At 28.7% G+C, this 15,023-nt stretch overlaps 1 protein-coding gene across 1 annotated transcript; it reads left to right on the top strand.

Annotated features, from left to right (window-relative positions):
• Positions 1-1,929: 1,929 nt before the first annotated feature.
• LOC130674400 (uncharacterized) lies at positions 1,930-13,664 on the top strand. Its single transcript, XM_057479716.1, has 3 exons — positions 1,930-2,735; positions 6,820-7,623; positions 8,990-13,664. The coding sequence occupies exons 1-3, from the start codon at positions 2,085-2,087 to the stop codon at positions 9,341-9,343; spliced, it is 1,809 nt and encodes a 602-aa protein (XP_057335699.1). The 5' UTR covers positions 1,930-2,084; the 3' UTR covers positions 9,344-13,664.
• The last annotated feature ends 1,359 nt before the right edge of the window (positions 13,665-15,023 follow it).

Raw genomic sequence — 15,023 nt, 5'->3', positions numbered from 1 at the left:
AATGATTCCCATAATATTATAAAAAGTATTCCTACAAATTATAGGGACCATTCCTATAATTAGAGGAACTGCTTCCATAATTTATGGTCATAATTCCTATGATGGTATGGGAAAAAATTTCACAATATTATGGGAACAGCTTCCATAATTTTCTTTCCGTGTATACGCGGGAGAAATGTCAAGTAATTATGCCTACTCAGCATAGTAATAATTACATTACTCTTTAGTTTGTACAAGCAGTCACATAAAAGCGGCGTAACACCAACTATCGATTATTGTAATTATTACTATGCTACATAGGCATATTTACTTGACATTTATCTCTATGTTAATAAAAAAATTATTTCTTCTTTATTAAATCACAGATAGTACAAAATCAACAAAAAAAATAAAAAAAAGTTTATTCACCCGATGAAAAAAGATTTTATACAATTGTATAAAATTATATACAAATCTATACAAATTGTATACAAGTCTATATAATTACATACAATCTATCTAATTAATTCTATAATAATAATCATCTATATAATTATATACAATTTTATACAAATTATATACAATTCTATATAATTATATACAATTCTATATAATTGCAATATGTAGAATTGTATATAATTATATAGAATTGTATATACCCCCATGGAAAAAATTTATATGTTGAATATATTAAAAATATATTACTACATATAAATCATATATAAACGTAATATAACAAATATATACGTCCAATATACTGAAAATATAAACGAATATATGCTACATATAAAAAAAATATAAATAGAATATAAATGGAATATATAACTTTTGGCCGATTTTCGTATATATAAAATATATGTTCAATATAATGAAGTTATATGTATGATATATTTTGTATGGATAATCATCAAGGCAGTAAAAGTTCAAAGAAATATATACAAAATATATTGGCTTTATATTTAAAATATAATTGATAGAATATATTGTGCATATATATTAAATATATGTATTTAGTTTATAAGGAAAATATGATAATTAAATATAACCAAAATATATGTGACGTATATTTGAATTATATTAAAAATATAAGTAGGTATTTCTAAAAAAATATATGCAGATTATAGTAGGTGTATACACTGTAAAAAGAGCGGTATTAAAAATGGACTCATTTTAACTCCGCCCGGTGTTAAAATAAAATTACACCGGTGTAAGAGGATTAACTTTAATATAATTCAAATATACGTCACATATATTTCGGTTATATTTAATTATCATATTTTCCTTATAAACTAAATACATATATTTAATATATATGCACAATATATTCTATCAATTATATTTTAAATATAAAGCCAATATATTTTGTATATATTTCTTTGAACTTTTATTACCTTGATGATTATCCATACAAAATATATTATACATATAACTTCATTATATTGAACATATATTTTATATATACGAAAATCGGCCAAAAGTTATATATTCCATATATATTCTATTTATATTTTTTTTATATGTAGCATATATTCGTTTATATTTTTAGTATATTGGACGTATATATTTGTTATATTACGTTTATATATGATTTATATGTAGAAATATATTTTTAATATATTCAACATATAAATTTTTTCCATGGGGGTAATTATATAGAATTGTATATAATTTGTATACAATTGTATATAATTATATAGACTTGTATACAATTTGTATAGAATTGTATACAATTTCTATACAAATTGTATATAATTGGATCGGGCCATTTTTTCTATCCAATTATATATAGTCTATATATATTTATATGTAGTCCATATTTAATTGATATAAAATTTTATACAATTGTATAAAATCTTTTTTCATCGGGCATTTATTGAATTAATAAATTTAAGATAAACACTCACTTAGACATAGAACAATAACGAAATTTATATACATCATTATTCAACAACAATGTACGTGATAACAACAATGACACGATATATTGACTTATACATATACAAGGTTATTATCATAATCCCCACATTATTAAAATTCTATCTCTAATTTCGTGACAACACTTCCTCGAAAAATTATTATCTGATAGCAAACACGCGTCATATCGAATGATTACTCAACTCTATTCATACTTTGAGTCAACATCGATTATTACAGTCTTCGTTCAAATCCCTTTCACGATGGACGGAAAGAAAAATATTATGAAAATACTATTTATTATTTTAACATTTTTTTCAATTTTTACTGAAATTACATGTGACCGAATTCCTTTAATCGAATTAAATGCTGGAGATGTTATTAATATTTATAATTTAAATAAAACAACGACTGAAATTGTTGGTAATATATTTAATAACAATCGTGATCAATTATCAAAATATGTTGATGTAGAGAAGCCGAAATATCTTAAGTACCAACAATTCCAAACACTATATCATTGTCATGAAACGTTTCATGCCAATATTTATCCGGTTATTGAAAATAGTAATGGAACAAAAATGACGATTAATAACACTGAGAAATCGAGTGGAAGTTTTTTGGGTATAGATGAGAAATATGTGAATAAAAAGTATTTGTGTCTGTCATTTAAAGAGTGTGGTGTGAAAGTTGAGGAGAAGGTTTCAATGGATTTGATTGATGAAAGTGATTTTCCTGTAGAAGTCAAGCTTCTAACAAACAAAACAGGGATTTTTAAAGTGAAGAGGGAGAACGAAACTCATTATGTTTCGTCTATTATGACGGGCGATTGTGTATTTCAGGTAAGAAATTATTTAGTTAATAGTCGGAATAATTAGTAAGAGAAATTAATACTGTTTTATTTATTTTTTAAACTATTTTTGTAAAAACTGATTGCTAGGATTAAAAAAATTGTTTCAGCTTAAAATGATTGAAAATATGAAAGAATGAATTTTTGGATAAAAAAAAATATTCAGACTCCATATATAATCAATTGATGATTACACTGTAAAAACTCACCGAGGTAAGTCCAATCGGTGTAGGTGTTAAAATCGGCGGTGTTAAATTTCCACACCGAAAATAACGCCGCCGCTGGTGTAAATATTCTAGACCGGTGTTAAAATAACCCCGCCACGGTGTAGATATTCTTTACCAGTGTTAAAATATTTTACTTTGTGAATATTTTTACTTACTTGATCACTATAACCGAGTCGAAATATTAGACGTAAGTTGAACGTTTTTAACGTTTTAAACGTAAATTGAATGTTTTTAACGTTTTGAAAGTAAATTGAACGATTTTTTTGCATTTTGGTTCGTAAAAAATTGGTAATTTCATGAGTTATGATTTTAGTTTAATGATAACATTAATTAATTTATTTCAATATTTGTAATCACAATTTTCAAAACCTTGATATCATAATATATGAAAAGATATAATAGTGTTAGATAGAAGTATGAAACTGAAATGAATTTTTTTTTTTTTAAAATACGAATTTTTTATTTAAGAGCCAGAACGGCGGACGACAAAATTTTAGGGAAGTGGCGTGATTATAATCCAGGAATACAAAATCGATATAAAAAATTTTTCGGCATGCTTATGTTTTCTTACCCGTGTAAAAAAGTTGCGGGATTCCACCGGTAATTCGCAGGTGATCAGCTGAATATCATGTGGAAGTCATATTTTGACACAAATATGAATTTCAGATGATTTCCGGATGAGTATCAAATGATAATATGGAAAGAAAGTTAGGAATAGATTGTAATGATTATATTATAAGTCGACACGTAAAATGAGAGATATTTTTTTTTTAAATTAGCAGTAACGAAGTAATCGGCGAACCTGGGGCATGAAGGACCCCTTCAAAAATTTAGTAAATTTTTTTTTTCTTTCATTTTCGGTCAAATTATGTTATCTCTGATATTTTAAGCTGATTTGCAATATCTGGGGCATAATGAACCACCTGTAAAATAATTTTCTACAGAAACAATTATTTTTTTCTAAACTAAAATGAATTTGAAAAATTTATTAATTAAAGCTCTTTTAGGTCAAGACACTAAAAAAAATTCGCGAAGTGTTTAACAGTTTAATATAAATTCATTGAAATGTTAAAACTCCGGACAGGAGTGAATTGGGAGTGAAATAAAATCCACTTCACTCCGAGATCACTCCGCTAAAAAAAAACTCCCAATTTCCCCGCAAGAAAAAAAAAATTTTTTTGCAATAGAATTTTTCATACAATCTATCACTTGAACTATATTTCTATACTATCTTTGTGTATTCATTAGGAATTCATCCGGAATTCATATTTGTGTCAAAATATGACTTCCACATGATAATCAGCGGATCACCTGCGGAATACCGCAACTTTTTTATACGGGTATTGTAAGTCTAAGTAGATTTTAGTTACGTTTTCGATTTATGATACACCAATCTACGTTTTGAATAAGATAAAAGCTGTCAAATTGAGTTTTTAATGTCTAAAACGTTCAATTTACGTTTGAAACGTTAAGAACGTTCAATTTACGTCTTATATTTCGACTCTGGTATACTTGTTAATAAATAATATTTTTTATTAACTTTCATAAAGAACTGACATTTTTTGTTTTTTAAAATCTTTAAAGTTAATACTTCAAGCGGATTCTGTTTACCCCGCTTTTACACCGGTATTTTAACACCACCTCTTAAACCGGTGTAATTTCATTTTAACACCGGGTGGAGTTAAAATGAGTCCATTTTTAACACCGCTTTTTTTACAGTGTATAAACGATTAAAAATTTAATCATCTTTAATACTCATAATCATCATGGTTTTTAACATTTAATCATTTCTAATCATCAAATGATTATTCGTTATTTTACGATCAAAACCGTTTCATGATGATTAGAAATTTTTAATCGTCATGAATCGTTTTTGACCATACAATAATACTACAATTTCTCGTCCGGCATGAGGATTAGAAAAGATTAAAAATTTCAATAGTTTTAATACTTTTTAATCACCAATTGATGATTCAGGAGTATTTCAAACAATACAACTGATTTCTAATCAGGGTAGTTTTATTCAAATAAAATTTTAAAGGATCAATACAACGGCTTCTGATTTTTTTATTTCGAAGCATAATCCCGGTCGGCAAAAAGTTATCATAAACATAACATTTTTTGGATCTGATAACTTTAAGACTCATCTTAAAGATAACATAAAGATATCAGAAAGATATCTAATGCGCCATCTACTGCCATCTTTTAGATCTCTTCGAAAAGGTATCAGAAAGATAACATTTTTCTGATGTCTAAAAGATATCGGATCAATGATATAATAAAGTTGTCTCTAATTAGATATGAATTTGAGGTTACTTAATGATAATTACTATTTAAAAAGTTTTTGGTTTTTCTTGTTTATTATTTATAAGAAAGTAATTCATTAAAATTATATAATGATTTCAATATAATTAATAATATTAATAATTTAGTTTTAATAATATGATGATTAAAAAAAGCGATTTAAAACGATTTGAAATAAAAAATTTTGAATACTTTTTAATGCTTTTGAATACTTTTTAATCCCTGTTCTTATGGGCATTTAACATTGCAAATAATTTTCAATCGCTTTTTTTAATCAGGGATAGTAATGATAATAGTAATTTTCAAATTCACTTCAACTTGTTTATCACTATGATGATTAATCATTATTGTCACTACTATTATCGCTATTATTATTTATACTATCATTTTTAGTATAATCCAATTGACATTTGCTATTAACTTCAAAGTTCGGTACCCTAATTAAGAAAAATTATTTGAAATGATTCAAACCAATTTGAAATAATTTAAAAATAATTTTAATTGACTAATATATAGATATATACTTAGCATGGATTAAATTACTTTTCTTACCCGATGAAAAAAGATTTTATACAATTGTATAAAATTATATACAAAAAATGGCCCGATCCAATTGTATACAACTGTATAGAAATTGTATGCAATTCTATATAAATTGTATACAATTCTATATAAATTGTATACAAGTCTATATAATTATATACAATTTTATACAAATTATATACGATTCTATATAATTATATACAATTCTGTATAATTATATACAATTCTATATAATTATATACAATTCTATATAATTGCAATATATAGAATTGTATATAATTACATAGAATTGTATACAATTTGTATAGAATTGTATACAATTTCTATACAGTTGTATACAATTGGATCGGGCCATTTTTTCTATCCAATTATATATAGTCTATGTATAATTATATATAGTCCATATATAATTGGTATATAATTCTATACAATTGCATAAAATCTTTTTTCATCGGGTATTCAGGGTAATGATTGAGGCTCAATAATCTGAGGTTCCTAGAAATTAAAATTGTTTATTGAAATATTTACGAAGTTTCGTAAAAGTCCATTTTTTGGACTTGTAGATAATTCTTTAAATGTTTTTCTAAAGGACATTTTTTATCAAACACTCTGTGCGCGTATATCTATTTTATAGGTTAGACTAAACTAAACATAAAATATATATGAATACCAAACGTCAGCTGATAGATTTAGGTTATGATCAAATGTTAACAAAAAGATATCTTTTTGGCCTCATAAGGACATCTACAGAAGTTATCATAAAGTTATCTTTTAGATCTCAATGAACCGATATCTGTAAAAAGTTGTCAAAAAGATAACATTTTTCTGGCTTCTAAAAGATATCTTTTTTTAGATAACATAATGATGCCTTTCTGACATGGATGCCGAACGGGAATATACAAAGCTTCGAAAAGTTTTTCTATTTTCCATTCTACCAACTTTTTAATAAAGTAACCGAATTTTAAAAACTATCACATGACATAAAATTAATATTGTTGACAGGTTCTCGTCTACGAAGATACCAATATATCATCTCGAAGCTTCTTAAGAGAGACTCCTATCCATGAGGGCCGAGTACTAGTGTCAAGTAATAATAAAACTCTTGAGATTTGGGTCAATGATTTTTTGAAAAACGAACATCAATCGTTGAGTAATATGAGTTATGAAAATAAAGAAACTATATTAAAACAATTCAATAATGCGGCTGTCATTAAGCTTGAACTAAAATCACTTCCGGAGCTGCCTCCACGACAACGACTATCACCGCCACCGTCATTAACAAGTCCAGTCCCCTGGAAAAATTTATCACCAGGTGCAACAATAGACAGAGCCCAGTTAGATTACAATTCAAGTTTTGTCATCGGAAAGATACTCAACGACTCGTACGTCGAAACACATGATTATCCAGAATGGCGAGATTACTTTGATATGAGCTATAAATTCTTCCTGAACGTATTCAATCAGTCACAATCATGTCCCGTATCTGCACTCAATAATAAAAATAAAAATCTGTCGACAAATATTGAGAGCCTCAGCTTTTTCGAGTGTAAACTAGCTCGCGAGTCTTACGGAATTGAGGGCAAATATTTGAACGAACAATTTAAACGATTGGAAGTTAGATTGTGTCGGACTGGCCGAGTGGTTGAATTAAAAACAAATCCATCATTGAATATTATTAATTTAGACGAACGTTATTTGGATATTGGCAACAACGTGTTCGTGCAAGAAGACATTTTGATGCGCATCCCAGTGGCCAATGAAACGCATTACATCTCTTCGATTACCTTTGGAGATTGTTTGTACCAGGTTCTGTTTTATCTATTCACTTAAAGAACCTACTCTAGATATCAGGACTCCAGTAACTTTCAGCTGGCGTATTCTATCATCGTTTTGCATATAACCCATACCATAACTTTCCATCTCTTCGTGTCACATAAATAGGCCCAAAACATTTCGTGATCGTCTTCCCGACTAGAATTTCTTCCTGACTTGCCTGAAGTACCACAAGGACCTTATCAGGTGAATATAAGGTTTGCCTTATTAGGGCAAACCTGACAAGTTCCTGATCAGGACCTCGCCAGGATATTTTTATTTAAAAAAAAGTTATTTGCCATCGGGTCAACCTGACAAATTCCTGATCAGGACCTCGTCAGGATATTTTTATTCAAAAAAAAGTTATTTGCCATCGGGTCAACCTGAAAAGTTCCTGATCAGGACCTCGTCAGGATATCTCTTTTAAAAAAAAAGTTATTTGCCATCGGGTCAACCTGACGAGTTCCTGATCAGGACCTCGACAGGATATCTCTTTTAAAAAAAAAGTTATTTGCCATCGGGACAACCTGACGAGTTCCTGATCAGGACCTTATCTGGATATCCTTATTTTAAAAAAAGTTATCCCATCCCTTCAAATATTTCATTTACAGGCTAGAAATTAAAAAAAGTACACAAGAATATTATATAAAAATCACGTCAATCATTGTAGCACAGATTTTTTACTTCTTCATCAGTTATTCTTTGACATCGTAATGAATATTATATTTACACTTTCAAGATCACTTTTGTATGTCAGCTCAGTGGATAGCATCGAGGGCTTTGAATCGGAAGGACGCAGGTTCGAGCCCAGCAGTTATCGGGATTTTTTCATCAATAAAAAACATGTTTATTTCCTCTAATTAATGCTCTCAATACAATAGATAACATTCTCGATCGAATTAAAATTCTCTCATTTTTTTTTGCAATTAAATATTAATTTAAAAATAATTACTAATAAAGTAATCCTGATAAGGATTTGATGAGGATATCCTGGTAAGGACCTGATAAGGCAATCCTGATAAGGACATGATGAGGATATCCTGGTAAGGTCCTGATAAGGCAATCCCGATAAGGACCTAATGGGTCTTAAGCGTTACATCCATATCAGGATCCTCGTCAGGACACCCTGATCGGGACCTTATTTGAAATAAGGTTAACCCGATAAGGACCTCGTCAGGCCCTTATGAAAAATTCTAGTCGGGTTAGTATCTTCATAGCTCTTAATAACTTAATACATTATGACAGTGTTTTCTATTCATACGTTATGAGTCATTTCCTAAGCGTGTATCATGATTTCTGACACAATACAAAGTTTATTAAAGCTTGTTACTAAAAATAATTTCTTAATTTATAATTGCAGGGATCTACATATCATGTAAGTCAAAGTCATGGTGACAAACCTGCCAAAATGAGTCGGCTAATATCAGCGAGCGGCAATTCCTCATTCGAAAGTTGGGCTGAAAAAATAATCAGCGCCAGTAGTTTGCCACACATTGGTCTCTACCAGATATTTAACGATGCCAAAATCCGAGAGACACTTTTAAAGGAATTTAGAACTGATGATGTGCTTAGTCTTAATATCGACAAATTGTTTAAAAAACGCTCTCTTCCCTTCCAACCCTCAATTCAAAAACCTAATCATGGATATTCATTGACCAGCTCAGTCATTAGCATTTTCTTGCCCATTATTTTAATTAAATTTTTAACTGATTAATTAATTACTGTTACAAGTGAAGTGTACACGACACCAGGAAATACATAAAAAAAAAAAAAAAAAAAGGATACTATTAAACAAAATAACTCCACACCTTAGCGGATCTGAATTACCGTAAATTACCGTAATTTACCGTGATTCAGATCCGCTAGGGAGGTAAATTATATTCAAGGATAAAAATAGTTTCCATTTTTATACGTCAAATACTGATAATTATAAATACAATAAATAATAATCATAATTATGTGACTTAGCATTTTTTTATCATTCTCGTTAGATGACATTACATTTTTTTAAACGCTTTCATTTATAAATTATTAAAAAAATAAAACTTATTACATAAGCGCACTGTGAAATTTTTTCAATAACGGGGTTATCAGATATTTTTGGCTGGGTTTTTTTCGGAAACAAAATTTCTCAATACAAAACACAGACCGCACTTTCATGCATTACTGTCTAATCTATCATTTTTACTATTGTACTTAGTAAATATTATTTAACGCGCTTTATGAAAGATGTATTATGGCGAGTAATTTTTACAATCCAGATTGTGATTTTTACAATCCAGATAGTAATTTCGTCCCCACTCCTAAAATAATAATCATGCGCGTCGGAAGACGCGTATTCAGGTAATACTGCCTACTGACGAACAGGACTCACACACACACACACACACACACACACACATACATAGATGGAATGGGGAATTCACTTTTATGAGACGCATATACACACAACACTCACACACATACGTATACAAACGCGAAATAATTTATATTCAAATCAAAGCTTGAAAATATAATTATTTGCCCGACGTTGGAATCGAACCCGGTTCTCACTGTTTCTTCACATCCTGACCAAGTACGTTGACAGCTCAGCCACAATGACAATTAGAAATTCTGAATTTATAGCAAATATATGGGTAGGAAACAACATCAATGACATCATATACCCTGAACTAAAAATTACAATCTCAAATAATAATTTTATCTCCCGGAGTAGCAATTTGTCTTACCGACATTCTAAAATGTACACTACCCAGATAGCAAAATGAAGTCTTGATGAGTTCTGAATGAGTTCCTATTTATGATTTGGACGTCTTAAAAACATGTTAAAGAAGTCTTTAAGAAGTTCTCAAGATGTCGAATGCGCCACCTAGGGAACTCAGTAAGACGTCTTTAAAAAAAGTTCTCAAAGAGTTCTTTTTTCTGACTCCGCAAATAAGACTTCAGAATGAACTTACCATGACGTCTTAAGGAGTTCCTAATTTTGACTTCATTTTGACTTCAAAAAAGTTAAAAAAAAAATACATTAAGTCACAAAACTGACGTCTTATTTATGGAGTCTCCAAGAACTCTTAATTAAGAGTTCTTAAAAATGACACCTTTAAAGAGTCATTATAAGACTTCTTGAAGACTCCTTCAAAAATACGTCGTAAAGCAGTCATTCTGACTTGAATGCTGTCTGGGTACCTAAGTAGAATTACATTAGAGATGTAATATTTATTAACTACGAAACAAAATTTATGACTAATGTACTAATTTTTAATAATTCTAATTACGATTTCTACTTTTTGTACGATTGAACTATTTTTATATGGATAAGTAAATATTAATTTTTTCCAAGCAAAAATTTAACGAAGCTTCAATGTAATTTTTACAGTTGACTTGAATTTTTACAAGTGATAGTAATTTCAAATGTATATTGTAATTTTTCATTTTAGATAAAATTTTTTAATATCTAATGATAATTATTATAAAATTAAAAATGAAATTTTAGTTGATACAATTGTACTTTTTATTAAGTGTGACAATACCGTTTTAGTTTTAAATAAAACAAAAATTACAATTTAAAAAAATACAAATTATTTAAGTTGTGTCGCAATTGTTTTTTAAAACAGTAGATCAAAAACAGCTTGAAAGTTTTATAAAAGATCAAAAACAGATCAATTAGTTCAAATACAGACCAATTAGTCCAAATTCAGTCCAGTTAGACTAAAATCAGATCAAATTTTTCGACCCGGGTTAATTTATGACAATATTTAATTACTTATACTCATTTCGTATTACTGTCGAGATCAATAACTATTGGATATTTTGTTTTATATAAATTGATATCTTCTTGATTATATGTTAATTTGTATTGTTTGGAGAAGAGTGATCTTGAATATGAATCTTTATTAAGTTAAATTTCAATTGTATCATTCAAAGGAGAAGATAAAGCTGATCTCATATGGAACATAAAACGTTTACTTTTAATTTTAATGGCTTTAATCCTATATACACTGTTAAAAATAATTTTAGAATTACAATACGAAAGGAATTGAAGTTTCATAACTAGATATTTGAATTGTATTTTCAATAAAAAAAGCTTCGAATTTAATATACGTAATTTAATAATCAATCTGGTATTCAAAATTAAGATAAAAAATATGAATTTTAATAAACGTTTTTAAAATTTATACTTGTTTTTTAAATTTTCAAACCAAGTATTGAAAATTCTAAGACATATTGAATTTTAATGATTCCATTTGAAATTTCATAATACTTATTTGAAAATTCAAATGTTTGTATATGAAATTTCTGAGCGTGACGTGCTGCGCGTTCAGTAATCAAGGATTGTGTAGTGAAATATATAATATATGTGTGAGTAATGTGAGCGGTGTACATCAGACTTTATTATTGTTAAGTCTTTATTTCCTCAATAATATAAAGTAAATAAAACTTGTGACTGAACTGAACATCATTGACAGTATGATAAATGATAAAAAAATACAGTATTAAATGTGATATACATTGTTAAAATAATTGTTTGAATTTTCAAAACATTGTACATAACGCAATAAACACATACAATCGTGTTTGAAATTTCATTGTAACGATCGTATAGAATTTAAAATACACCCTTTTGAATTTTCAAATAGACGCTTCAGATTTTCAAATACATTTATCTAAAAATTAAAAAGAAAGTATTTGAAAATTAAAAAAAAAGTATTTGAATATTAAAAATCGGTCTATCGGTTAACCCTGCGGGCCAGCCCCAAAACTTCCCGCTGTTTTCGAGCTCGTTGAGCTCGAAAACATTATTGTGAATACATTTTCGAGCTCTTCGAGCTCACAAATACTTTTGTATGCCATTGTTTTGTAAAAAACCATTTTTTAGCATTTCTTTCTCCCACGATATCTCGCGAACGAATTAACCGATTTTGATGTTTGAGGCGGCAATCGACGTGTTTTATCAAGTTCTAAGGCTGATCAAATTTTGAAATTAATTTATCCAGTCGTTTTTGAGAAATTTAGAAAAAACCAAAAAAAAAATTTTTTTTGAATTCTTTTGTCAACGGTTTCTCTTGAACGAATGAACTGATTTCGATGGTTGAGGTGGCGTTTGACGCGGCTTATAAAGTTTTTGAGCTGATTAGATTTTGTAATCAATCCATTGAGCAAATTAAAAGTTATCCAAATAAAACATTTTTGAAAAAATTTTATTTTTGAAATATCTCCAAACGCACCCTACTGATTAAGCTCAAATTTTTACAGCTCCAAGATATTAACAAGCCGCGTCGAATGACACCTCAAAGATCAAAATCAGTTCATCCGTTTAAGAGTTATAAATATTTACATACGTACGTACGTACGTACACACATACATACACTTGGACATCATCGTGAAATTAGTCAGGATAGCTTCCTAGAATCTCAAAACGTCAAAATCTGATAGAAATTCGGTTTTTGCAAATCGGACCGAAACCAATAACTTCCCGAATTTTTGAAAATTTCCAATTTTCTTAGCGGGAAGTTAAAAAAAAGTATTTGAATATTAAAAAACTTGTATTTAAAAATCCAAAGTGTTAATTTGAAAATTCAAAAACGTGTATTTTAAATTCTATGTGAAATTACTAATGAAATTTCAAGCATAAATGTATGTGTTTATTGCGTTATATAAGGTAAAAGCACCAATTATTGACACTGTAAGCGACAAGATTGCAATTCCATTTTTTTAAACATATTAACGATTAATATTATTGAATTTTAATTTTAACACTGTCTTATTTAGTCTTTTAACTAAACAAATTCATATTTTTTTATAATAATAAATTACATTTACTAATTAATTTAAAGCGATAAAGTAAGTTACCCGGATACACCCATTATTGACAGGTTAAAAACCCGACTGATCTAACTATTGACATGCTGTTGCTCCAATTATTGACACCCTTAATGCGCATGCGTCACTGATCTGTTGAACTTTTTATTTACTTTTTCAAATGAGGTTAATTCTTAATTTAATTAAATAAATATTTATTTAATAATGTTTTTCACTCACCTTTATTTTAAATAAGAAACTAATAAAAATGTTTTTTAATTAAATAAAAATCAATTAATCATTTTTTTAATAACAATTTAATATTATACATATGACAGCGTGGGTTCTCGAATATGATTACGGTTTAAGTTTTTAACCCTTCGTCACTCGCTCAATGAGCGCGGCGCCGCCTTTTTTACAATTATGCAATTTTCTCATAATTATGGTGACGGATGACATCGAAAAAATTAGAATGCTTGAATTAGACATTCTAAAAGAATTTCTAGCATTAGCCGCTCTTAAGAAATAAATTATTTTGTTAAAAAAAAATATTTTCATGCGAAAAAAATTGAAAAGCGGCGCGACGCCGCCCAGTGCGAGTTAGTAACCGGTAAATGTCCGCCGCGCGCTGCTGCCAACTTGTGTGTGGTAATATTCTCTTGTACGATATAGATATATAAATATTTAGGTTTGACATTTAGGTATTCTCTCTTAATAGAGATACATTTTTTATTAATAATTAAGAATAATTCTACGCGTAATAAGTATTTTGTCACAAACAAAAATATGTTATTTAAATATTAATTATTATATTTACAAATATATATTTATATTATATGTAATTTGTGTATAATATTCAAGAAGAATTTCGAGGTTATAACCACAACAGGTAATTGAATTTTATTTTGTTTTTAATTAATTTTGAGTTAAAATAATGAAAAAATTCTAGTAACAATAGAAGCATTATTAATAATTATAGAATTAATAATATTAACAATAATAATAATGATAATATCAACAATAAATAATTTATTAAAATACATTTGAGTAATATTTTTTTTTTTTTTTTATTATTGTTAACAGTGTATAGCATATTTATGCCTTTTACACTTCTTGCCTTTAATCGCAATCGCTACCTTTTTCTATTCCCTCCTCTTTTTCATGCGGCTGTGGACCGACTTGTGCTTCTGTACTGCATCATTACGTGATGCCCTATACCCCACCTTTTTGCCGTGGGAGTATAGCGGCAAAGGGAAACCACAGAGAAAACCTTTTGCCAGTACAGCTGTCATTTTTCGGAGCAGGTGAAGTTCCAGTGATCGATAAAATTCCCATTTTACCGATCACTGGCTCTTCAGTCCGCGCCTAGCGCACAGAGACGTCCGATCAAGCTCAATGCATGGCTAAGCGGTCACCCAGCCAAACAGTAACCACGCTCGGTGCTGCTTAACTTTGATGATCGCCCGAGCCACACATGAACCGATCGGCTGCCTCTGCCCCTTACATTTGAGTAATAATTTTATGAGCAAGCGATTTTTTTAATAAAATTGTTGTTAAAAAAAATTTAATTTTAATTGAAACGGAGTAATTCCTA

The sequence above is a fragment of the Microplitis mediator genome, chromosome 9 (genome assembly GCF_029852145.1).
Source record: "Microplitis mediator isolate UGA2020A chromosome 9, iyMicMedi2.1, whole genome shotgun sequence".
Classification (NCBI taxonomy): domain Eukaryota; kingdom Metazoa; phylum Arthropoda; class Insecta; order Hymenoptera; family Braconidae; genus Microplitis; species Microplitis mediator.
The sequence above is the reverse complement of the archived record's forward strand: the minus strand, read 5'-3'. Positions and strand labels throughout refer to the sequence as shown.

What these genes read in the sequence shown, in the direction of transcription:
- LOC130674400 (XM_057479716.1), top strand. Translation starts at nt 2,085, where the DNA reads ATGATTACTCAACTCTATTCATACTTTGAGTCAACATCGATTATTACA. An exon ending in CGGGCGATTGTGTATTTCAG is followed by an intron (nt 2,736 to 6,819) that starts GTAAGAAATTAT and finishes TATTGTTGACAG; the next exon opens with GTTCTCGTCTACGAAGATAC. An exon ending in TTGGAGATTGTTTGTACCAG is followed by an intron (nt 7,624 to 8,989) that starts GTTCTGTTTTAT and finishes TTATAATTGCAG; the next exon opens with GGATCTACATATCATGTAAG.